At 49.7% G+C, this 25,669-nt stretch overlaps 1 protein-coding gene and 6 non-coding genes across 19 annotated transcripts in view; all 7 read right to left on the bottom strand.

Annotated features, from left to right (window-relative positions):
- Positions 1-475: 475 nt before the first annotated feature.
- On the bottom strand, positions 476-568 carry LOC147349920 (small nucleolar RNA SNORD116). The gene has a single exon (XR_015150678.1). It is a non-coding gene; the product is annotated as a small nucleolar RNA SNORD116 (small nucleolar RNA).
- Positions 569-3,207: 2,639 nt separating this feature from the next.
- LOC147349921 (small nucleolar RNA SNORD116) lies at positions 3,208-3,300 on the bottom strand. The gene has a single exon (XR_015150679.1). It is a non-coding gene; the product is annotated as a small nucleolar RNA SNORD116 (small nucleolar RNA).
- A 2,639-nt stretch (positions 3,301-5,939) lies between these two features.
- Positions 5,940-6,032, bottom strand: LOC147349922 (small nucleolar RNA SNORD116). Its single transcript, XR_015150680.1, has one exon. It is a non-coding gene; the product is annotated as a small nucleolar RNA SNORD116 (small nucleolar RNA).
- Positions 6,033-8,671: 2,639 nt separating this feature from the next.
- Positions 8,672-8,764, bottom strand: LOC147349923 (small nucleolar RNA SNORD116). Its single transcript, XR_015150681.1, has one exon. It is a non-coding gene; the product is annotated as a small nucleolar RNA SNORD116 (small nucleolar RNA).
- A 1,462-nt stretch (positions 8,765-10,226) lies between these two features.
- LOC147349924 (uncharacterized) overlaps positions 10,227-25,669 on the bottom strand; it is a 67,386-nt gene continuing 51,943 nt past the window's right edge. For 10 of the 13 annotated variants that reach the window (XM_086364966.1, XM_086364969.1, XM_086364960.1 and 7 more), the window contains 3 exons: positions 15,949-16,090; positions 11,777-11,845; positions 10,227-11,665 (listed from right to left, as the gene is read on the bottom strand). In XM_086364966.1, coding sequence (XP_086221092.1) covers positions 11,525-11,665; positions 11,777-11,845; positions 15,949-15,999 — 261 coding nt within the window. In that variant the 5' untranslated portion in view covers positions 16,000-16,090 and the 3' untranslated portion in view covers positions 10,227-11,524. Of the gene's footprint in view, positions 11,666-11,776; positions 11,846-12,584; positions 12,748-15,948; positions 16,091-16,342; positions 16,537-25,669 lie in introns of all 13 variants that reach the window. The other 3 variants (XM_086364973.1, XM_086364961.1, XM_086364972.1) reach the window with 2 other exon arrangements.
- LOC147349925 (small nucleolar RNA SNORD116) lies at positions 11,403-11,495 on the bottom strand. The gene has a single exon (XR_015150683.1). It is a non-coding gene; the product is annotated as a small nucleolar RNA SNORD116 (small nucleolar RNA).
- On the bottom strand, positions 15,647-15,739 carry LOC147349926 (small nucleolar RNA SNORD116). Its single transcript, XR_015150724.1, has one exon. It is a non-coding gene; the product is annotated as a small nucleolar RNA SNORD116 (small nucleolar RNA).

Genomic DNA, 25,669 nt, shown 5'->3' on the forward strand with positions numbered 1-25,669 from the left:
GCCACCATTCCCCCAGGTCTCTGCAGCCACTGCAGCCCACATGGCACTCAGGAATCTCAGCAACCCAAAGGGATGCAACGGCGAGGGCCTCAGATCTGACCTGGGGCTCCAATCACAAACCACAGAAGCTTCATTGCTTTAGAATCGACATCACCAGAGCCCCAATTAGTGCATCTGCAGCAGGAATCAGGACAAAATGCACCTTTCCAAGCTAAGACGTCAACTGTCTTGAGGCTAGGATCTACTGCGACACCTACCACCACTGGACAAGCCAGATGGCTCTATGCTCCTCAGTGCCTTTACATGGACCTTGTATTCCAAGGGGGCCGCTAGAATATCTGTACATGGCCCCACCCTCAGACGGGAGCCTCGCAAATGGTGGTGACCTGGCTCCTCCATGCGTGTGTGTGACACAGTCGGAGACGCCCTCACTGCTAACCAGTCCCACCCTCAACCCCAAGGGAGGCAACGTGCTGGACCTCAGTTTCGATGAGGAGACGGTAGTGAGTTCTCACTCATTTTGTTCAGATTTTCCAAGGAATGCATGTGAGGGTGTCATCATCGATCCGAGCACGTGCTGGCTTGCTGCCCACCTCCTCACGGCAGCAAGGGCTGCTCCCAGGAGGAGCCAGTGACCCGAGAGTCCTCCAGCAGCCAGGGGAACTCAGAGCCCTCAGGCTTCTCAGCAAGAGGAACGGTCCCTCTATACGTACAACCACTCAGGCAGTCCCAGGAAACCTGAAATTCACGACACGTCTTGGGGCAGGAGAAGCCGTACCGTGCTGGGTGATCCAAAAAGCAGTGGCAGCAACTCGGGTGCGCCACACTTCTTGCCGGACTCCCTTGCACCTTGAGTCACTGCCTCACGGGTGGGGGTTCATCTCCTGGCTGATGGACAGTCATACCTGGCAACTTCACCTGACAAGTGGACAGAAAGCACAGGAATGCTTAAGATGTGTACTTGGTCTCTCACTAATATTGATGCAAGTGTTTCACTAGGGGAAGGCCTGTATCTGCACCCCAACTATATTGATCCTTTACAGACGACTGGTTACCTATCTTTCAAAAGAGTGCGGCAAATGAGGCTCAAGTGCATGTGGGTGTCTTTCTGACCAAGCGTGCAAGGGTAGCACGGGATTCGATGTGAGCTTGAGTGCCTGCATTCTGGTGTACCAATAAAAATGCATTCTCAGCATTTTGGGTGTGTGTCTGGAAATCTGTCTGGGTATCCAAGTCTCAGAGACCGCATGCAAAGGCCCTGCAGTATGAACATGCGTGCCACCTCCATGGAGTCCTGACCTCCCACCATCCCACGAAATGGGATGACACTTGGCATCTTCCACAAGATCCATGCAAAATTTCACTGAGGGGCTGTTGACATAGGCTCTAGGCTCCCAATCTCCATGAACCATGATCTCTGACCAACGCAGAGACCTGACTGCCCAGGGTCACCTTTGCGGAGAATCTGTGTGAATGCCACATACCCTGAGACTACGTGAGCTACTACTATAGCTCAGGGGTCCTTGTCACAAGTCCCACCTCCTACCTAACAAGAAAATTTTCCCAGACAACTGCACAGTAAGGAGAACTTGGCACTAGGGCAGATATGGCCCACTGCGCCCTCCAATAGGAAAAGAATTCAGGGCATGCGTATCTGCCTGCCAGTCAGCCCCAATCAAAGTCCAGCCTCCCCTGGAAACTGCAAGATGGAACCTGGTCATCCTCAGGTACCAGGAACCAGGGGTCACTCCCACAGAAACGGGATTCCTTTCCTGGCCAGATTATCCTCAAATCTACAGCCTGCAGGGCCCTGGGTACTGACCACACCCTAGAGAAAGCTCTCATAATGCAGGGCTTGGTCCAAATTGAATTCATTATGCAACAAAGGGCGACTCACCTAAATCTGAAGCCTCCAGGGCCTCGGCTCACAGGGACAATGAGCATCCAGCAAGACCCACAGGAAGAAGGCGGGCAACACGACCAAGGGCTCACAGATCACCAGGGATGCTTTCAGGAAGACTTCAGAAGACCTGCCAGGGAAGACCGTGGATGTGCCAGGTCTCTGCCTTAGTGCCATGGGAGCTGTTGTCTCCTACACTGAGGCAGCCTTGGTATGCCAACCAATGAGCAATGTCTATCACAACTGTGGTGGTCCTCAAAGGTTGATGCCTCACTGCCAGGGGGGCAAACACATGGGTGCTATCAGGGCTGGCCGGCTGGCCCCAACCTTAGGGAATCTTGATAATTCCAGGCCGAAGGGACAAATGGCGGCCAAGGGGCATGTGTGTACACCACGTAACTACCCACTGGGCTGGTTCCTTGGCCTCTTTATTGCAACTCTTCAAGGCACCAAAGATGCCCTTTGAGAGTCCTTCTACTGGCAGTGGGACAACAAGGCCACAAAGGTCACCTTTCACCCAGCCCCCTAAGGACAAGCAATGCCCTGTCCTCTGTACCCAGCTGATGGCAGCTCCAAAAGGACCCCACTGTATTACTGAAAACAGAACAACAGTGCCTGCAAGCCTCAGCGGACATACTGTCCCAGTAAATCACACTGCACTTTTCCTCACCTGCACAAACATTCTTCTCTGGGCCTCTGGCCAACCTGCAGGAGGAATGCAGGCCTAGGACCACAGCATAGTCCATGGCGACCTCCAAGACTCAAGCATGTGACAGGAGTTGCAATTCAGGCACTGCCAAGGGCAGAAATGGGCCTATTAACTTTCACAACTGCCACCATTCCCCCAGGTCTCTGCAGCCACTGCAGCCCACATGGCACTCAGGAATCTCAGCAACCCAAAGGGATGCAACGGCGAGGGCCTCAGATCTGACCTGGGGCTCCAATCACAAACCACAGAAGCTTCATTGCTTTAGAATCGACATCACCAGAGCCCCAATTAGTGCATCTGCAGCAGGAATCAGGACAAAATGCACCTTTCCAAGCTAAGACGTCAACTGTCTTGAGGCTAGGATCTACTGCGACACCTACCACCACTGGACAAGCCAGATGGCTCTATGCTCCTCAGTGCCTTTACATGGACCTTGTATTCCAAGGGGGCCGCTAGAATATCTGTACATGGCCCCACCCTCAGACGGGAGCCTCGCAAATGGTGGTGACCTGGCTCCTCCATGCGTGTGTGTGACACAGTCGGAGACGCCCTCACTGCTAACCAGTCCCACCCTCAACCCCAAGGGAGGCAACGTGCTGGACCTCAGTTTCGATGAGGAGACGGTAGTGAGTTCTCACTCATTTTGTTCAGATTTTCCAAGGAATGCATGTGAGGGTGTCATCATCGATCCGAGCACGTGCTGGCTTGCTGCCCACCTCCTCACGGCAGCAAGGGCTGCTCCCAGGAGGAGCCAGTGACCCGAGAGTCCTCCAGCAGCCAGGGGAACTCAGAGCCCTCAGGCTTCTCAGCAAGAGGAACGGTCCCTCTATACGTACAACCACTCAGGCAGTCCCAGGAAACCTGAAATTCACGACACGTCTTGGGGCAGGAGAAGCCGTACCGTGCTGGGTGATCCAAAAAGCAGTGGCAGCAACTCGGGTGCGCCACACTTCTTGCCGGACTCCCTTGCACCTTGAGTCACTGCCTCACGGGTGGGGGTTCATCTCCTGGCTGATGGACAGTCATACCTGGCAACTTCACCTGACAAGTGGACAGAAAGCACAGGAATGCTTAAGATGTGTACTTGGTCTCTCACTAATATTGATGCAAGTGTTTCACTAGGGGAAGGCCTGTATCTGCACCCCAACTATATTGATCCTTTACAGACGACTGGTTACCTATCTTTCAAAAGAGTGCGGCAAATGAGGCTCAAGTGCATGTGGGTGTCTTTCTGACCAAGCGTGCAAGGGTAGCACGGGATTCGATGTGAGCTTGAGTGCCTGCATTCTGGTGTACCAATAAAAATGCATTCTCAGCATTTTGGGTGTGTGTCTGGAAATCTGTCTGGGTATCCAAGTCTCAGAGACCGCATGCAAAGGCCCTGCAGTATGAACATGCGTGCCACCTCCATGGAGTCCTGACCTCCCACCATCCCACGAAATGGGATGACACTTGGCATCTTCCACAAGATCCATGCAAAATTTCACTGAGGGGCTGTTGACATAGGCTCTAGGCTCCCAATCTCCATGAACCATGATCTCTGACCAACGCAGAGACCTGACTGCCCAGGGTCACCTTTGCGGAGAATCTGTGTGAATGCCACATACCCTGAGACTACGTGAGCTACTACTATAGCTCAGGGGTCCTTGTCACAAGTCCCACCTCCTACCTAACAAGAAAATTTTCCCAGACAACTGCACAGTAAGGAGAACTTGGCACTAGGGCAGATATGGCCCACTGCACCCTCCAATAGGAAAAGAATTCAGGGCATGCGTATCTGCCTGCCAGTCAGCCCCAATCAAAGTCCAGCCTCCCCTGGAAACTGCAAGATGGAACCTGGTCATCCTCAGGTACCAGGAACCAGGGGTCACTCCCACAGAAACGGGATTCCTTTCCTGGCCAGATTATCCTCAAATCTACAGCCTGCAGGGCCCTGGGTACTGACCACACCCTAGAGAAAGCTCTCATAATGCAGGGCTTGGTCCAAATTGAATTCATTATGCAACAAAGGGCGACTCACCTAAATCTGAAGCCTCCAGGGCCTCGGCTCACAGGGACAATGAGCATCCAGCAAGACCCACAGGAAGAAGGCGGGCAACACGACCAAGGGCTCACAGATCACCAGGGATGCTTTCAGGAAGACTTCAGAAGACCTGCCAGGGAAGACCGTGGATGTGCCAGGTCTCTGCCATAGTGCCATGGGAGCTGTTGTCTCCTACACTGAGGCAGCCTTGGTATGCCAACCAATGAGCAATGTCTATCACAACTGTGGTGGTCCTCAAAGGTTGATGCCTCACTGCCAGGGGGGCAAACACATGGGTGCTATCAGGGCTGGCCGGCTGGCCCCAACCTTAGGGAATCTTGATAATTCCAGGCCGAAGGGACAAATGGCGGCCAAGGGGCATGTGTGTACACCACGTAACTACCCACTGGGCTGGTTCCTTGGCCTCTTTATTGCAACTCTTCAAGGCACCAAAGATGCCCTTTGAGAGTCCTTCTACTGGCAGTGGGACAACAAGGCCACAAAGGTCACCTTTCACCCAGCCCCCTAAGGACAAGCAATGCCCTGTCCTCTGTACCCAGCTGATGGCAGCTCCAAAAGGACCCCACTGTATTACTGAAAACAGAACAACAGTGCCTGCAAGCCTCAGCGGACATACTGTCCCAGTAAATCACACTGCACTTTTCCTCACCTGCACAAACATTCTTCTCTGGGCCTCTGGCCAACCTGCAGGAGGAATGCAGGCCTAGGACCACAGCATAGTCCATGGCGACCTCCAAGACTCAAGCATGTGACAGGAGTTGCAATTCAGGCACTGCCAAGGGCAGAAATGGGCCTATTAACTTTCACAACTGCCACCATTCCCCCAGGTCTCTGCAGCCACTGCAGCCCACATGGCACTCAGGAATCTCAGCAACCCAAAGGGATGCAACGGCGAGGGCCTCAGATCTGACCTGGGGCTCCAATCACAAACCACAGAAGCTTCATTGCTTTAGAATCGACATCACCAGAGCCCCAATTAGTGCATCTGCAGCAGGAATCAGGACAAAATGCACCTTTCCAAGCTAAGACGTCAACTGTCTTGAGGCTAGGATCTACTGCGACACCTACCACCACTGGACAAGCCAGATGGCTCTATGCTCCTCAGTGCCTTTACATGGACCTTGTATTCCAAGAGGGCCGCTAGAATATCTGTACATGGCCCCACCCTCAGACGGGAGCCTCGCAAATGGTGGTGACCTGGCTCCTCCATGCGTGTGTGTGACACAGTCGGAGACGCCCTCACTGCTAACCAGTCCCACCCTCAACCCCAAGGGAGGCAACGTGCTGGACCTCAGTTTCGATGAGGAGACGGTAGTGAGTTCTCACTCATTTTGTTCAGATTTTCCAAGGAATGCATGTGAGGGTGTCATCATCGATCCGAGCACGTGCTGGCTTGCTGCCCACCTCCTCACGGCAGCAAGGGCTGCTCCCAGGAGGAGCCAGTGACCCGAGAGTCCTCCAGCAGCCAGGGGAACTCAGAGCCCTCAGGCTTCTCAGCAAGAGGAACGGTCCCTCTATACGTACAACCACTCAGGCAGTCCCAGGAAACCTGAAATTCACGACACGTCTTGGGGCAGGAGAAGCCGTACCGTGCTGGGTGATCCAAAAAGCAGTGGCAGCAACTCGGGTGCGCCACACTTCTTGCCGGACTCCCTTGCACCTTGAGTCACTGCCTCACGGGTGGGGGTTCATCTCCTGGCTGATGGACAGTCATACCTGGCAACTTCACCTGACAAGTGGACAGAAAGCACAGGAATGCTTAAGATGTGTACTTGGTCTCTCACTAATATTGATGCAAGTGTTTCACTAGGGGAAGGCCTGTATCTGCACCCCAACTATATTGATCCTTTACAGACGACTGGTTACCTATCTTTCAAAAGAGTGCGGCAAATGAGGCTCAAGTGCATGTGGGTGTCTTTCTGACCAAGCGTGCAAGGGTAGCACGGGATTCGATGTGAGCTTGAGTGCCTGCATTCTGGTGTACCAATAAAAATGCATTCTCAGCATTTTGGGTGTGTGTCTGGAAATCTGTCTGGGTATCCAAGTCTCAGAGACCGCATGCAAAGGCCCTGCAGTATGAACATGCGTGCCACCTCCATGGAGTCCTGACCTCCCACCATCCCACGAAATGGGATGACACTTGGCATCTTCCACAAGATCCATGCAAAATTTCACTGAGGGGCTGTTGACATAGGCTCTAGGCTCCCAATCTCCATGAACCATGATCTCTGACCAACGCAGAGACCTGACTGCCCAGGGTCACCTTTGCGGAGAATCTGTGTGAATGCCACATACCCTGAGACTACGTGAGCTACTACTATAGCTCAGGGGTCCTTGTCACAAGTCCCACCTCCTACCTAACAAGAAAATTTTCCCAGACAACTGCACAGTAAGGAGAACTTGGCACTAGGGCAGATATGGCCCACTGCACCCTCCAATAGGAAAAGAATTCAGGGCATGCGTATCTGCCTGCCAGTCAGCCCCAATCAAAGTCCAGCCTCCCCTGGAAACTGCAAGATGGAACCTGGTCATCCTCAGGTACCAGGAACCAGGGGTCACTCCCACAGAAACGGGATTCCTTTCCTGGCCAGATTATCCTCAAATCTACAGCCTGCAGGGCCCTGGGTACTGACCACACCCTAGAGAAAGCTCTCATAATGCAGGGCTTGGTCCAAATTGAATTCATTATGCAACAAAGGGCGACTCACCTAAATCTGAAGCCTCCAGGGCCTCGGCTCACAGGGACAATGAGCATCCAGCAAGACCCACAGGAAGAAGGCGGGCAACACGACCAAGGGCTCACAGATCACCAGGGATGCTTTCAGGAAGACTTCAGAAGACCTGCCAGGGAAGACCGTGGATGTGCCAGGTCTCTGCCATAGTGCCATGGGAGCTGTTGTCTCCTACACTGAGGCAGCCTTGGTATGCCAACCAATGAGCAATGTCTATCACAACTGTGGTGGTCCTCAAAGGTTGATGCCTCACTGCCAGGGGGGCAAACACATGGGTGCTATCAGGGCTGGCCGGCTGGCCCCAACCTTAGGGAATCTTGATAATTCCAGGCCGAAGGGACAAATGGCGGCCAAGGGGCATGTGTGTACACCACGTAACTACCCACTGGGCTGGTTCCTTGGCCTCTTTATTGCAACTCTTCAAGGCACCAAAGATGCCCTTTGAGAGTCCTTCTACTGGCAGTGGGACAACAAGGCCACAAAGGTCACCTTTCACCCAGCCCCCTAAGGACAAGCAATGCCCTGTCCTCTGTACCCAGCTGATGGCAGCTCCAAAAGGACCCCACTGTATTACTGAAAACAGAACAACAGTGCCTGCAAGCCTCAGCGGACATACTGTCCCAGTAAATCACACTGCACTTTTCCTCACCTGCACAAACATTCTTCTCTGGGCCTCTGGCCAACCTGCAGGAGGAATGCAGGCCTAGGACCACAGCATAGTCCATGGCGACCTCCAAGACTCAAGCATGTGACAGGAGTTGCAATTCAGGCACTGCCAAGGGCAGAAATGGGCCTATTAACTTTCACAACTGCCACCATTCCCCCAGGTCTCTGCAGCCACTGCAGCCCACATGGCACTCAGGAATCTCAGCAACCCAAAGGGATGCAACGGCGAGGGCCTCAGATCTGACCTGGGGCTCCAATCACAAACCACAGAAGCTTCATTGCTTTAGAATCGACATCACCAGAGCCCCAATTAGTGCATCTGCAGCAGGAATCAGGACAAAATGCACCTTTCCAAGCTAAGACGTCAACTGTCTTGAGGCTAGGATCTACTGCGACACCTACCACCACTGGACAAGCCAGATGGCTCTATGCTCCTCAGTGCCTTTACATGGACCTTGTATTCCAAGAGGGCCGCTAGAATATCTGTACATGGCCCCACCCTCAGACGGGAGCCTCGCAAATGGTGGTGACCTGGCTCCTCCATGCGTGTGTGTGACACAGTCGGAGACGCCCTCACTGCTAACCAGTCCCACCCTCAACCCCAAGGGAGGCAACGTGCTGGACCTCAGTTTCGATGAGGAGACGGTAGTGAGTTCTCACTCATTTTGTTCAGATTTTCCAAGGAATGCATGTGAGGGTGTCATCATCGATCCGAGCACGTGCTGGCTTGCTGCCCACCTCCTCACGGCAGCAAGGGCTGCTCCCAGGAGGAGCCAGTGACCCGAGAGTCCTCCAGCAGCCAGGGGAACTCAGAGCCCTCAGGCTTCTCAGCAAGAGGAACGGTCCCTCTATACGTACAACCACTCAGGCAGTCCCAGGAAACCTGAAATTCACGACACGTCTTGGGGCAGGAGAAGCCGTACCGTGCTGGGTGATCCAAAAAGCAGTGGCAGCAACTCGGGTGCGCCACACTTCTTGCCGGACTCCCTTGCACCTTGAGTCACTGCCTCACGGGTGGGGGTTCATCTCCTGGCTGATGGACAGTCATACCTGGCAACTTCACCTGACAAGTGGACAGAAAGCACAGGAATGCTTAAGATGTGTACTTGGTCTCTCACTAATATTGATGCAAGTGTTTCACTAGGGGAAGGCCTGTATCTGCACCCCAACTATATTGATCCTTTACAGACGACTGGTTACCTATCTTTCAAAAGAGTGCGGCAAATGAGGCTCAAGTGCATGTGGGTGTCTTTCTGACCAAGCGTGCAAGGGTAGCACGGGATTCGATGTGAGCTTGAGTGCCTGCATTCTGGTGTACCAATAAAAATGCATTCTCAGCATTTTGGGTGTGTGTCTGGAAATCTGTCTGGGTATCCAAGTCTCAGAGACCGCATGCAAAGGCCCTGCAGTATGAACATGCGTGCCACCTCCATGGAGTCCTGACCTCCCACCATCCCACGAAATGGGATGACACTTGGCATCTTCCACAAGATCCATGCAAAATTTCACTGAGGGGCTGTTGACATAGGCTCTAGGCTCCCAATCTCCATGAACCATGATCTCTGACCAACGCAGAGACCTGACTGCCCAGGGTCACCTTTGCGGAGAATCTGTGTGAATGCCACATACCCTGAGACTACGTGAGCTACTACTATAGCTCAGGGGTCCTTGTCACAAGTCCCACCTCCTACCTAACAAGAAAATTTTCCCAGACAACTGCACAGTAAGGAGAACTTGGCACTAGGGCAGATATGGCCCACTGCACCCTCCAATAGGAAAAGAATTCAGGGCATGCGTATCTGCCTGCCAGTCAGCCCCAATCAAAGTCCAGCCTCCCCTGGAAACTGCAAGATGGAACCTGGTCATCCTCAGGTACCAGGAACCAGGGGTCACTCCCACAGAAACGGGATTCCTTTCCTGGCCAGATTATCCTCAAATCTACAGCCTGCAGGGCCCTGGGTACTGACCACACCCTAGAGAAAGCTCTCATAATGCAGGGCTTGGTCCAAATTGAATTCATTATGCAACAAAGGGCGACTCACCTAAATCTGAAGCCTCCAGGGCCTCGGCTCACAGGGACAATGAGCATCCAGCAAGACCCACAGGAAGAAGGCGGGCAACACGACCAAGGGCTCACAGATCACCAGGGATGCTTTCAGGAAGACTTCAGAAGACCTGCCAGGGAAGACCGTGGATGTGCCAGGTCTCTGCCATAGTGCCATGGGAGCTGTTGTCTCCTACACTGAGGCAGCCTTGGTATGCCAACCAATGAGCAATGTCTATCACAACTGTGGTGGTCCTCAAAGGTTGATGCCTCACTGCCAGGGGGGCAAACACATGGGTGCTATCAGGGCTGGCCGGCTGGCCCCAACCTTAGGGAATCTTGATAATTCCAGGCCGAAGGGACAAATGGCGGCCAAGGGGCATGTGTGTACACCACGTAACTACCCACTGGGCTGGTTCCTTGGCCTCTTTATTGCAACTCTTCAAGGCACCAAAGATGCCCTTTGAGAGTCCTTCTACTGGCAGTGGGACAACAAGGCCACAAAGGTCACCTTTCACCCAGCCCCCTAAGGACAAGCAATGCCCTGTCCTCTGTACCCAGCTGATGGCAGCTCCAAAAGGACCCCACTGTATTACTGAAAACAGAACAACAGTGCCTGCAAGCCTCAGCGGACATACTGTCCCAGTAAATCACACTGCACTTTTCCTCACCTGCACAAACATTCTTCTCTGGGCCTCTGGCCAACCTGCAGGAGGAATGCAGGCCTAGGACCACAGCATAGTCCATGGCGACCTCCAAGACTCAAGCATGTGACAGGAGTTGCAATTCAGGCACTGCCAAGGGCAGAAATGGGCCTATTAACTTTCACAACTGCCACCATTCCCCCAGGTCTCTGCAGCCACTGCAGCCCACATGGCACTCAGGAATCTCAGCAACCCAAAGGGATGCAACGGCGAGGGCCTCAGATCTGACCTGGGGCTCCAATCACAAACCACAGAAGCTTCATTGCTTTAGAATCGACATCACCAGAGCCCCAATTAGTGCATCTGCAGCAGGAATCAGGACAAAATGCACCTTTCCAAGCTAAGACGTCAACTGTCTTGAGGCTAGGATCTACTGCGACACCTACCACCACTGGACAAGCCAGATGGCTCTATGCTCCTCAGTGCCTTTACATGGACCTTGTATTCCAAGAGGGCCGCTAGAATATCTGTACATGGCCCACCCTCAGACGGGAGCCTCGCAAATGGTGGTGACCTGGCTCCTCCATGCGTGTGTGTGACACAGTCGGAGACGCCCTCACTGCTAACCAGTCCCACCCTCAACCCCAAGGGAGGCAACGTGCTGGACCTCAGTTTCGATGAGGAGACGGTAGTGAGTTCTCACTCATTTTGTTCAGATTTTCCAAGGAATGCATGTGAGGGTGTCATCATCGATCCGAGCACGTGCTGGCTTGCTGCCCACCTCCTCACGGCAGCAAGGGCTGCTCCCAGGAGGAGCCAGTGACCCGGGAGTCCTCCAGCAGCCAGGGGAACTCAGAGCCCTCAGGCTTCTCAGCAAGAGGAACAGTCCCTCTATACGTACAGCCACTCAGGCAGTCCCAGGAAACCTGAAATTCACAACATGTCTTGGGTCAGGGGAAGGCATACGGTGCTGGGTGATCCAAAAAGCAGTAGCAGCAACCTGTGCCCGCCACACTTCTCGCCGGACTCCTCCGCACCTCAAGTAACTGCCTCACTGGCTCGGCTTCATCTCCTGGGTGATGGGCAGTCATATTAGGCAACTTCTCCTGACAAGGGGACAGAAAGCACAGGCAGGCTTCAGATATGTACCCACCTTCTCGCTAAGCAGTACCAATGCCCATGGTTCCCCGAGGCAAGGGCTTTTCTGCTTCCCAACCATAGTATCACTTATGTACGACTGGACACCTATGTGTTGGCATGAGTGCAGCAAGTTAGGTTCATGTGACCGTGGATGTCTGTCTGACTGAGTGTGGAAGTATGTAGGGGAACTTGATGTCGGTCTGAGTACTTGCGTTCTAGTGTACCAATAAGAATGTGCTCTCAGGATTCTCAGTGTGCCTCTGGAACTCTTTTCGTGTATTTCCGTGTCTCAGAATCCCTGTGAAAGGCCTTGGTGTCTGAACACGCACGTCGTATCCATGGAGACCTGAACTCCCATCCTCCCACAAAATGGGGGATGACTCCTGTGACCTTCCTCCAACACCATGCAAAATTACACCAAGGGGTTGACATAGGCTCTGGGCTCTTGATCTACATGACCCATGCCGTCTGACCAAAGCACAAGAACCTGACCGCCCAACGTTCCCTTTAGGAGCAGCTGTGTGAATGTCCCTTATGCTGAGACTACCCCAGCTACTATTACAGCTCAGGTCTCCTTGCCACAAGTCCTACCTCCTTCTGAACAAGGAGACTTTTCCAGAAAAGGCCTACAGTGTGGTTAACTTGGCCTTGGGCCAGATACAGCCCACAATACCCTCACAGAGCAAAAGAATATAGGGCATGCACCTCTTCCTGTCCAATCAGTCTGGGCTCTGCTGGAAACTGCAAGACAAGAGGTGGTCATCCTAAGGTACTAGGATCGAGGGGTCACTCCCACAGAAACAGGGCCCCTTTCCTGGCCAGATTATCCTCATCCACAGCCTGCAGGTTCCTGGGTACCAACCACAACCTAGAGAAAAATCCAATAAAGCAAGTTCATTTCAGTTCAGTCGCTCAGTCGTGACTCTTTGCAACCCCATGAACCGCAGCATGCCACAACTCGCTTTCCATCACCAACTCCCAGAGTCCACCCAAACCTATGTCCATTGAATCAGTGATGCCATCCAACTATCTCATCCTCTGTCATCTCCTTCTCCTCCAGCCCTCAATCTTTCCCAGCATCAGGGTCATTTTCAATAAGTCAGCTCTTCGCATCAGGTGGCAAAAGGATTGGAGTTTAAGCTTCACATCAGCCCTTCCAATGAACACCCTGGACTGATCTCCTTTATGATGGACTGGTTAGATCTCCTTGCAGTCCAAGGGACTCTCAAGAGTCTTCTCCAACACCAAAGTTCAAAAGCATCAATTTTCAGCACTCAGATTTCTTTATAATCCAACTCTGACATACATACATGACCACTGGAAAAACCATAGCCTTGACAAGATGGACCTTTGTTGGTAAAGTAATGTCTCTGCTTTTTAATATGCTGTCTAGGTTGGTCATAACTTTCCTTCTAAGGAGTAAGCGTCTTTTAATTTCATGGCTGCAATCACTATCTGCTGTGATTTTGGAGCCCCAAAAAATAAAGTCTGACACTGTTTCCACTGTTTCCCCATCTACTTGCTATGAAGTGATGGTACTGGATGCCATGATCTTAGTTTTCTCAATGTTGAGCTTTAAGCAAACTTTTTCACTCGCCTCTTTCACTTTCATCAAGAGGCTTTTTAGTTCTTTTTCACTTTGTGCCGTAAGGGTGGTGTCATCTGCATATCTGAGGTTATTGATATTTCTCCCAGCAATCTTGATTCCAGCTTGTGTTTCCTCCAGCCCAGTGTTTCTCATGATGTACTCTTTATAAGTTAAATAAGTGGGTGGCAATATACAGCCTTGATGTACTCCTTTCTTATTTGGAACCAGTCTGTTGCTCCATGCCCAGTTCGAACTGTTGCCTCCTGACCTGCATACAGATTTCTCAAGAGGCAGGTCAGGTGGTCTGGTATTCCCATCTCTTTCAGAATTTTCCCATAGTTTATTGTGATCCACACAGTCAAACGCTTTGGCATAGTCAATAAAGCAGAAACAGATGTTTTTCTGGAACTCTCTTGCTTTTTCCATGATCCAGCAGATGTTGCCAATATGATCTCTGGTTCCTCTGCCTTTTCTAAAAACAGCTTGAACATCTGGAAGTTCACGGTTCACGTATTGCTGAAGCCTGGCTTGGAGAATTTTGAGCATTACTTTACTAGTGTGTGAGATGAGTGCAACTGTGCGGTAGTCTGAGCATTCTTTGGCATTGCCTTTCTTTCGGACTGGAATGAAAACTGACCTTTTCCAGTCCTGTGGCCACTGCTCAGTTTTCCAAATTTGCTGGCATATTGAGTGAAGCACTTTCACAGCATCACCTTTCAGGATTTGAAATAACTCAACTGGAATTCCATCACCTCCACAAAGCAAGACTTGGTCCAAATTGAACTCCTCCTGCCCCCAAGGGTGACTCACCCACATCAGAAGCCTCCAGGGGCTTTACTCACACAGGGACAATCAGCACTCAGCAAGACCCATAGGAAGAAGGTGGCTTTGAGTATGGTAACACCACGCCATTCCGCCTGGCAGCTCATCTCCACTACCCAAGACCACCAAGCGCTCACAGATCACTAAGGCTGCTTCCAGGAAGACTCCAGAAAAACAGGCAGGGGAAGATCTTGGATTTGCCAGGTTTCCCACCATCATGTCAGGGGAGCCAAAGGCTACTACACTGAAGCAGCTTGGTATGCCAACCAATGCCAGATCTCTACCACAACCATGGTCTTCCAAGGGTGATATGTCACTGCCAGGGTCGTGAACACCTGGGTGGGATCCGGGCCGTCTTGTTGGCCCCATTCTTCAGGAACTCACACACCTTGAAAATTCCAGTCCCAAGGGCTAAAGAGGGGGGGGCGCCAATGGGCATGTGCACATACCTTATTACCACCCAGAGTGCTGGCTCCTAGGCTTAGTTATTGCAACTCTTCAAGGTACCAAAGATACAATTTGAAAGACCTTTTTCTAGCATCAGGCCACCAAGGCCACAAAGGTCACTATCATCGACGCTCCCAAGCACCAGCAATGCCCTGTCCTCTGTACCCCGCCACGATCAGCTCCAAAAGGACCACACTGTATCACTGAAAACAGAACAACAGTGCCTGCAAGCCTCAGCGGACATATCCTAGGAAATCACACTGCACTTTTCCTCACCTGCACAAACATTCTTCTCTGGGCCTCTGGCCAACCTGCAGGAGAAATGCAGGCCTAAGACCACAGCTTAGTCCATGGTGATCTCCAAGACTCAAGCATGTGACAGGAGTTGCAATTCAGGCACTGCTAAGGGCAGAAATGGGGCCTATTAACTTTCACAAGTGCCACCTTTTCCCTACGTCTCTGCAGCCTCTGCAGCCCACACGGCACTCGGGAATCTCAGCAACCCAAAGGGCCACAATGGCAAGGGCCTCAGATCTGACCTGGGGCTCCAATCACAAACCACAGAAACTTCCTTGCTTCAGAATTGACATCACCAGAGCCCCAGTTAGTGCACTTGCTGCATGAACTGGGAGGAAACACACATTTCTGAGTCAAGAGCTCAAGAGCTCAGCCAGGATCTACTGTGACTCCTGCCACCACTGGACAAGCTGGATGCCTCTATGATCCTCAGTGCCCTGCACCACGGACCTCGCATTCCAAGAGCCACTCCAACATCTGTACATGACCCACCCTCAGACGGGGGCCTCGCAAATGGTGGTGAACTGGCTCCTCCATGCGTGTGTGTGACACAGTCGGAGACGCCCTCACTGCTAACCAGTCCCACCCTCAACCCCAAGGGAGGCAACGTGCTGGACCTCAGTTTCGATGAGGAGACGGTAGTGAGTTCTCACTCATTTTGTTCAGATTTTCCAAGGAATGCATGTGACGGTGTCATCATCGATCCGAGCACGTGCTGGCTTGCTGCCTACCTCTGCAGGGCAGGCAGGGCCGCTCCCAGGAGGAGCCAGTGACCTGGGAGTCCTCCAGCAGCCAGGGGACTCAGATCCCCCAGGCTTCTCAGCAAGAGAAACTGTCCCTCCATATGTACAGTCACTCAGGCAGTCCCAGGAAACCTGAAATCCATGACATGTCTTGAGGTAGGGGAAGGCGTACCATGTGCTTGGTGATTCCAAAAGAACTGGCAGCAACCTGGGCCCACCACATTTCTCGTCAGACTCCCCTGCACCTCGATTCACCACCTCATTGGCGGGGCTTCGTCTCCTGGGTGACGGACAGTCATGCCTGGCAACTTCACCTGACAAGGAGACAGAAAGGACAGGCAGGCTTCAGATGTGTACACCGTCTCTCACTGAGCGAGATCAATGCTCATGCTTCATGGGGGAAGGCCTGTATCTCCAAGCCAAGTGTGTTGATCCTGTATAGACAACTGGATACCTATCTGTCAAAAGAGTGCAGTTATTAGGTTCTAGTGCCTGTGGGTGTATGTCCAACCGATCAGGGGGGCGTGGAATTTGATGTGGACCTGAGTGCCTGTGTTCTGGCATACCAAAAAGGATGCACTCTCGGCACTTTAGGGCTGCCTCGGAAACTCCTTCTGGGTGTCTCCAGGTGATCCAAAAAGCAGTGGCAGCAACCTGGGCCCGCCACACTTCTCACCGGACTCCTTAGCACCTCGAGTCACCACCTCACGAGTAGGGCTCTGTTTCTTGTCTGAAGGACACTCATACTTGGGAACTTCACCTGACAAGGGGACAGAAAGCACAGGCAGGCTTCAGATGTGTACCCAGCTTCTCGCTAAGCAGTATCGATGCCCATGGTTCCCTGAAGGAAGGCCTGTATCTGCAACCCAACTGTATCGATCGTACGGACGACTGGATATATATCTATCAAAAGAGTGCAGTTTTTAGGTTCAAGTGCCTGTGGGTGTCTGTCTGCCTGAGTGTGCAAGGGTGCAGGCCATTTGATGTGCTGCTGAGTGCCTTGTTCTGGTGTACCAACAAAGATGTGCTCTCAGCATTATAGGTGTGCCAGGGGAACTCATTCCAGGTATTTCCGTGTCTCAGAGCCCAAGTGCAAAGACCTTGGTGTCTGAACATGCCTGCCATCTCCACAAAGCCCTGACCTCCCACCCTCCCACAAAATGGGGGATGACGCCTGGCACCTTCCTCCAGCCCCATGCAAAATTTCACCGAAGGGCTGTTGACAGAAGTTCTGGGCTCCCAATCTCCATGCCCTTTGACCAAAGCGCAGGGACCTGACCACCCAAGTTCGCCTTGCTGAGCATCTGTGTGAATTCCACGTACCCTGAGACTATGCCAGCTACTACTACAGCTCAGAGGTCCTTGTCACAAGTCTCATATCTTCCCTGAACAAGGAAACTTTCCCAGATAACCACCAAGGAGCAGTGGCCGAGGGCCGAGAGGAGCTACTCCACATTCAAGGTCAGGAGGGCGGCCTTGAGGAGACACCCCTAGTCCAAGGTAAGGAGCAGCAGCTACACTGTGCTGGAGCAGCCGTGAAGAGATACCCCACGTCCAAAGTGACTGTTTAAACTTCTTGCATTATGGGAGTGGAACAGAAGCGCGGCGGCTTCCTTTAACCAACAGAAGAATGGCGGCTGTGATGGACTGCGCAGAAGTGTGGCCGAGAGGACCTACCCCATGCCCAAGGTCAGGGGCGGCGACTGAGAGCACCAGGCTGTGATGGTGCAGGAGCGGCCTAGAGGAGCTACCCCATGTCTGAGGTCAGGGGTGGCAGCCGGGAGGAGCTACCACACATCCGAGGAGCAGCGGCTGCATGGGCAGGAGGGCGGACAGGAGCTACTCCACATTCAAGGTCAGGAGGGGCAACCTCATCCAAGGTAAGGAGCAGCCATGAAGAGATAACCCACGTCCAAGGTAAAAGAAAGCCAAGTAAGATGGTAGGTGTTGTGAGAGGGCATCAGAGGGCAGACACACTGAAACCTTAATCACAGAAAACTAGCCAATCTGATCACACAGACCACAGCTTTGTCTAACTCAATGAAACTAAGCCATGCTATGTGGGGCCACCCAAGATGGATGGGTCATGGTGGAGAGGTCTGACAGAATGTGGTCCACTGGAGAAGGGAATGGCAAACCACTTCAGTATTCTTGCCTTGAGAACCCCGTGAACAGTATGAAAAGGCGAAAAGATAGGATACTGAAAGAGGAACTCCCCAGGTTGGTAGGTGCCCAATATGCTACAGGAGATCAGTGGAGAAATAACTCCAGAAAGAATGAAGGGATGGAGCCAAAGCAAAAACAATACCCAGTTGTGGATGTGACTGGTGACAGAAGCAAGGTACAATCTGTAAAGAGCAATATTGCATAGGAACCTGGAATGATAGGTCCATGAATCAAGGCAAATTGGAAGTCATCAAACAGGAGATGTTAAGAGTGAACATCGACATTCTAGGAATCAGCAAACTAAAATGGACTGGAATGAGTGAATTTAACTCAGATGACCATTATATCTACTACTGTGGGCAGGAACCCCTTAGAAGAAATGGAGTAGCCATCATGGTCAACAAGAGAGTCCAAAATGCAGTACTTGGATACAATCTCAAAAACAACAGAACGATCTCTTTTCATTTCGAAGGCAAACCATTTAATATCACAGTAATCCAAGCCTATGCCCTGACCATTAACAATGAAGAAGCTAAAGTTGAACAGTTCTATGAAGACCTACAAGACCTTTTAGAACTAACACCCAAAAAGATGTCCTTTTCATTTTAGGAGACTGGAATGCAAAAGTAGGAAGTCAAGGAGGTTCGTGACATTGTACAGGAGACAGGGATCAGGATGATCCCCATGGAAAATAAATGCAAAAAAGCAAAATGGCTGTCTGAGGAGGCCTTACAAATAGCTGTGAAAAGAAGAGAAGTGAAAAGCAAAGGAGAAAAGGAAAGATATTCCCATTTGAATGCAGAGTTCCGAAGAATAGCAAGGAGAGATAAGAAAGCCTTCCTCGCTGAACAATGCAAAGAAACAGAGGAAACCACTAGAATGGGAAAGATTAGAGATCTCTTTAAGAAAATTAGAGATACCAAGGGAACAATTTCATGCAAAGATGGGCTTGATAAAGGACAGAAATGGTATGGAGTTAACAGAAGCAGAAGATATTAAGAAGAGGTGGCAAGAATACATAGAAGAACTGTACAAAAAAGATCTTCATGACCCAGATAATCACGATGGTATGATCACTCACCTAGAGCCAGACATCATGGAATGTGAAGTCAAGTGGGCCTTAGGAAGCATCACTATAAACAAAGCTAGTGGAGGTGATGGAAGTCCAACTGAGCTATTTCAAATCCTGAAAGATGATGCTGTGAAAGTGCTACACTCAACATGCCAGCAAATCTGGACAACTCAGCAGTAGCCACAGGACTGGAAAAGGTCAGTTTTCATTCCAATCCCAAAGAAAGGCAATGTCAAAGAAGGCTCAAACTACCACACAATTGAACTCATCTCATACGCGAGTAAAGTAATGCTTAAAATTCTCCAAGCCAGGCTTTAGCAATATGTGAACCATGAACTTCCAGGTATTCAAGCTGGTTTTAGAAAAGGCAGAGGAACCAGAGATCAAATTGCCAACAGTCATTGGATCATGGAAAAAGTAAGAGAGTTCCAGAAAAACATCTATTTCTGCTTTACTGACTATGCCAAAGCGTTTGACTGTGTGGATCACAATAAACTATGGGAAAATTCTGAAAGAGATGGGAATACCAGACTACCTGACCTGCCTCTTGAGAACCCTGTATGCAGGTCAGGAAGCAACAGTTAGAACTGGACATGGAACAACAGACTGGTTCCAAATAGAACAGGAATACCTTAAGGCTGTATATTGTCACCCTGCTTATTTAACTTATATGCAGAGTACATCATGAGAAACAGTGGCTGGATGAAGCACAAGCTGGAATCAAGACTGTTGGGAGAAATATCAATAACCTCAGATATGCAGATGACACCACTGTTATGGCAGAAAGTGAAGAAAAACTAAAAAGATTCTTGATGAAAGTGAAAGAGGAGAGTGAAAAAGATGGCTTAAAGCTCAACCTTCAGAAAACTAAGATCATGGAATCTGGTCCCATCACTTCATGGGAAATAGATGGGGAAACAGTGGAAACAGTGTCAGAGTTTATTTTGGGGGGCTCTAAAATCACTGCAGATGGTGACTGCAGCCATGAAATTAAAAGATGCTTACTCCTTGGAAGGAAAGTTATGGCCAACCTTGACAGCATATTCAAAAGCAGAGACATTACTTTGCCAACAAGGGTCCGTCTAGTCAAGGCTATGGTTTTTCCAGTGGTCATGTATGGATGTGAGAGTTGGACTGTGAAGAAAGCTGAGCACTGAAGAATTGATGCTTTTGAACTATGGTATTGGAGAAGACTCTTGAGAGTCCCTTGGACTGCAAGGTGATCCAATCAGACCATTAAAGGAAATCAGTCCTGGGTGTTCATTGGAAGGACTGATATTGAAGCTGAAACTCCAATAGTATGGCCACCTCATGCGAAGAATTGACTGACTGTAAAGACCCTGATGCTGGGAGGGATTGGTTGCAGGAGGAGAAGGGGACGACAGAGGATGAAATGGCTGTATGGCATCACCAACTCGATGAATATGAGTTTGTGTTATTCCAAGAGTTTATGATGGACAGGGAGGCCTGGCATGCTGCAATTCATGGGGTCGAAAAGAGTCGAACTCAACTGAGCGACTGAACTGAACTGATGGTGAAGTTGGCCCTGGGGCAGATACGGCCCATCGCACCATTGAAGAACAAAATCAGGGCACGCATCTCTTCATGCACAGTCAGTCCAATCATTGTCTGGGCCTCCACCAAAAAGTGCAAGATGGGACCTGGTCTTCTTCAGGTACCAGTATCCAGTAGTTGCTCTCACAGAAACGGGACCCATTTCCGGGCCAGATTATCCTCAGATCCACTACCTGCAGGGCTCTGGTTGCCTACCACACCCTATGGGAAAAGCTCGCAAAATGCAGGGCTTGGTCCAAATTGAACTCCTCCTGCCCCAAAGGGCGACTCACGCACATCTGAAGCCTCAACGGCTCTGCTCACACAGGGCCAATCAGCACCCAGGAAGACCCACAGGAAGAAGGCAGGCTTTATTTATGGCAACATCACTCTATTCGGCTGTGCACCTCTTTTCTGCCATGGTAAAACCACTGAGTGCTCACAGATCACCAGGGAGAATTTATAAAAGCCAGGGGATAACCTTGAATGTTCCAGATCCTCTGCTCTAGTGTGATGGGAGCCACTGGCTACTACACTGAGGAAGCCTTGTTATGCCAACCGATTCCAAATTTCTACCACAACCACGGGCCTCCAAGGTCAATACTTCACTACGAGTGTGGTGAACACCTGGATGCCACGTGTGCTGTCTGGCTGGCCCCATCATTTAGGAACTCATATATCTTGCAAATTCCAGCTCTAGCAGCCAAATGGGGGCCAAGCGGCATGGGCACACACTGAATTACCACCCACAGGGCTGGCTCCTTGGCCTCATTTGGTTCAACTCTTCAAGGTATCAAAGATATGCTGGAAGAGTCCTTCTTGCATTGCGCCACCAAGGCCTCAAGCGTTACCTGTGACTGAGCCCACCAAACAGCAGTAATGCCCTCTCCTCTGTACCCAGCTGACGGCAGCTACAAAAGGACCACAGTACATATCGTAAGAACCACAATGACAGTGCCTGCAGCCTCAGGGGACAGATTGTCCCATGCAATCATACTGCACCATTCCTCACCTGCACAACCATTCTGCTCTAGGCCTCTTGCCATCCTGCAGGAGAAATACATGGCTAGGGCCACTGCACAGTCCACGGTGGCCTTCAGGACTCATGCACTGTGACAGGAGTTGCAATACAGCAACTGCCAAGGGCAGAAAGGAGGCCTATTGCTTTTCGCCACTGCCACTGTTCCACTAGGTCCCGCTACTGCTGCAGCCCACAGGCACTCAGGAATATTACTAAACCAAAGGACCTCAACAGTGAGGGCCTCATATCTGACCTGGGTCTCCAATCAGAAACCACAGAATATTCCACGCTTCAGCTTCCGCATCAGCACAGCCCCAACTAGCCCACTTGCAGATGAAACTGGGATGAAACACACCTTTTCAAGCCAAGAGCTCACTGGGCTGAATGGGCCTAGGCCTGGTCTACTGAACAGGATCTAGTATATGATCTCCTGTGAGGGTAATCAGCTGGCTGACTGTCAAGCCATAAAGGTGGCACTTTATGAAACCCCTGCAGATGCCTTTGATCTGGACACATTCAACATTTGTTGAATAGGCAAAACCACAATATTCTGAGAAAGAATTAGAAAGATATAAAAAAGAGAAGTATATAAAAAAGAGAAGTAAAGATTACTGATAAAGCATGGTTACAGTCCAAGGATGGACATTGCTAAATGGAAAATTCTTAAGGGTTTACACTAGAGTTTTCCTAAAGCCTTGGAATTGACCAACTATGTAACTCAGCTCTCAGCTTTTCAACAGACGTTTAAAAAATATTGGGAGGTGACTCCTGACCCAGCCTCTGCGTCAAGCACACCATTGTTCCAGCCAGGAACCAAGGTCCTGATAAAGACTTTGGGATCGGGGCGGGGGTTGGGGTAGGGCGCGGATCCCTCAAGCCCCTCTGGGAAGGCCTTTACCACGTTATTCTTTATTCTCTCACAGCTGTCAAAGTGCCTAGAATTGATTTGTGGATGCGCCAAACTAGAGTTAAGAGGTGGCACCCATACCAGAACTAAGTGATGTCATTTTATGCCTTTACTTTCTATGCTCTTTCTTAGTACTCTTCGGATGGGCCTGATAATCTATGTGTGCCTGCTTATGCTGACCCCGAAAGTCCTGAGTCTGCCATTTGGTCCTCAAGACAATGCCTTCCTTTCCTGGGCTCACTCTACATTGCATTCCACAATAGGTCTAGCTGCTGGGTCTTCAGAGTGCTCCCCTCTTCATCAGTGGAAGGCTTCCCATGGTAGGCATCTCCACCTGTGAATACCTTCGACAACAACAACCATATGTGATGCCTGTTCTTAATCTGATGACATCAAACAATCATAAGATGGACTAGTGCAACACTTTGTACCTCATCTACGGACATAATGTGACTTTTAACTTTGCTGATTGTTCTGTTTTTGCTGTTTGCTCCCTGCATCTGTAACTGTGTAATGGGATTTGTTTCTAGCTGCATGAAGGCTTTTAAGTTACAAACGGTTGCTCGAACTGCAACTGCAGCAGCTTCCTGCAACTACTACTTGGGGCCCCTGGATCACAAACCCTCAATATGAGGGTTAGCAGAATATGTTGACTCTCCAATTTAGGGATGATGCTTCTTATCAGCTTGGAAGCAGTTATGTAATGAAAACAATGCCCCTTTCCCTAAGCAAGAAAAGACAGGAAGGCTAGGGGTCCCCAAATGGAGGAAATAGGCTGCAAGTGTCAGACACTTTTTATCTCTCTACTAAGTACCAGGAGGAAACAAACTACAGATGTCATATTTTTTTCCCTTCTCTACACAAAATTAAAAGGTTTCTTTTGAAATTCTATGTTGCCATGACAATAACTGGTTCCACATGAACTTAACTTTCCTCAAACTTTGAGCTAACTAAAGGGCATTACTCATGGAAACATTTTTCTTAAGCTATGTTAATGAACTATGTATTTATTCTCCATTCTGTCTTCACATGGCCATCACCAGATGGTCAATACTGAAATTAGATTGATTATATTTTTTGCAGCCAAAGATGGAGAATCTCTATATAGTCAGCAAAATCAAGAGTGGGAGCTGATTGTGGCTCAAATCATGAACTCCTTATTGCCAAATTCAGACTTAAATTGAATAAAGTATGGAAAACAACTAGACCACTCAGGTATGACCTAAATCAAATCCCTTACAACTATACAGTAGAAGTAACAAATAGATTCAAGGGATTAAATCTGATAGACAGAGTGCCTGAAGAACTATGGACAGAGGTTCATTTCATTGTACAGGAGGCAGTGATCAAGACCATCCCCAAGAAAAAGAAATGCAAAAAGGCAAAATGGTTGTCTGAGAAGGTCTTACAAATAGCTGTGGAAAGAACAGAAGTGAAAGGCAAAGGAGAAAAGTAAAGATATACTCATTTAGATGCAGATTTCCGAAGAATAGCAAGGAGAGATAAGAAAGCCTTCCTCAGTGATCAGTGCAAAGAAAGAGGGAAATAGAGTAAAACAATAGAATGTGAAAGACTAGAGACCTGTTCAAGAAAATTAGAGATACCAAGGGAACATTTCTTGCAAAGATGAACACAATAAAGAACAAAAATGGTATAGACTTAACAGAAGCAGAAGATATTAAGAAGAGGTGACAAGAATACACAGAAGAACTATATAAAAGAGATCTTCATGACCTGGATAATTACAATGGTGTGATCGCTCACCTAGAGCCAGACATCCTGGAATTCAAAGTCAAGGGGGGCCTTAGGAAGCATCACTATGAACAAAGCTAGTGGAGGTGATGGAATTCCAGTTGAGCTATTTCAAATCCTGAAAGATGATGCTGTGAAAGTGCTGCACTCAATATGCCAGCAAATCTGGACAGCTTAGCAGCGGCCACAGGACTGGAAAAGGTCAGTTTTCATTCCAATCCCAAAGACAGGCAATGTCAAAGAATGCTCAAACTACCACACAATTGCACTCATCTCACACGCTAGCAAAGTAATGCTCAAAATTCTCCAAGCCAGGCTTCAACAGTATGAGAAGTGTGAACTTAAGCTGCATTTAGAAAAGGCATAGGAACTAGAGATCAAATTGGCAACATTCGTTGGATCATCAAAAAAGCAAAAGAGTTCCCAAAAAACATCTACTTCTGCTTTATTGACTATGCCAAAGTGTTTTACTGTGTGGATCCCAACAAACTCTGGAAAATTCTTCAAGGGATGAGAATACCAGACCACCTGACCTGCTTCTTGAGAAATCTGTATGTAGGTCAAGAAGCAACTGTTAGAACTCGGCATGGAACAGACTAGTTCCAAATCAGAAAAGGAGTATGTCAAAGCTGCATATTGTCACCCTACTTATTTAACTTACATGCAGAGTACATCATGAGAAATGCTGGACTGGGTGAAGCACAAGCTGGAATCAAGATTGCCAGGAGAAATATCAATAATCTCAAATATGCAAATAATACCACCTGATGGCAGAAAGCTAAGAAGACCTAAAGAGCCTCTTGATCAAAGTGAAAGAAGAGAGTGAAAAAGTTGGCTTCAAACTCAACATTCAGAAAATTAATATCATGGCATCTGGTCCCATCACTTCATGGGAAATAGATGGGGAAATGGTGACAGACTTTTCTTGGGAGGGGCCCAAAATAACTGCAGATGGTGACTGCAGCCATCAAATTAAAAGACACTTGCTTCTTGGAAGAAAATTTATGACCAACTTAGACAGCTTATAAAAAACAAGAGACATTACTTTGCCAACAAAGGTCCATCTAGTCAAAGCTATGTTTTTTCCAATAGTCATGTATGGATGTGAGAGTTGGACTATAAAGAAAGCTGAGCCCCAAAGAATTGATGCTTTTAAACTGTGCTGTTGGAGAAGACCCTTGAGAGTCCCTTGGACAGTAAGGAGATCAAACCAGTCCATCCTAAAGGAAATCAGGCCTGAATATTCATTGCAAGGACTGATGCTGAAGCTGAAACTCCAATACTTTGGCCACCTGAAGTGAAGCACTGAATCCTTTGAAAAGACCCTGAAGCTGGGAAAGATTGAAGGTAGGAGAAGAAGGGGACGACAGAGGATGGGATGGCATCACTGACTCAATGGACATGAGTTTGAGTAAACTCCA

This window comes from Bos grunniens, chromosome 21 (assembly GCF_055505025.1).
Source record: "Bos grunniens cultivar Pamir isolate PY7600 chromosome 21, Bosgru_T2T1.0, whole genome shotgun sequence".
In the NCBI taxonomy this organism is placed as follows: domain Eukaryota; kingdom Metazoa; phylum Chordata; class Mammalia; order Artiodactyla; family Bovidae; genus Bos; species Bos grunniens.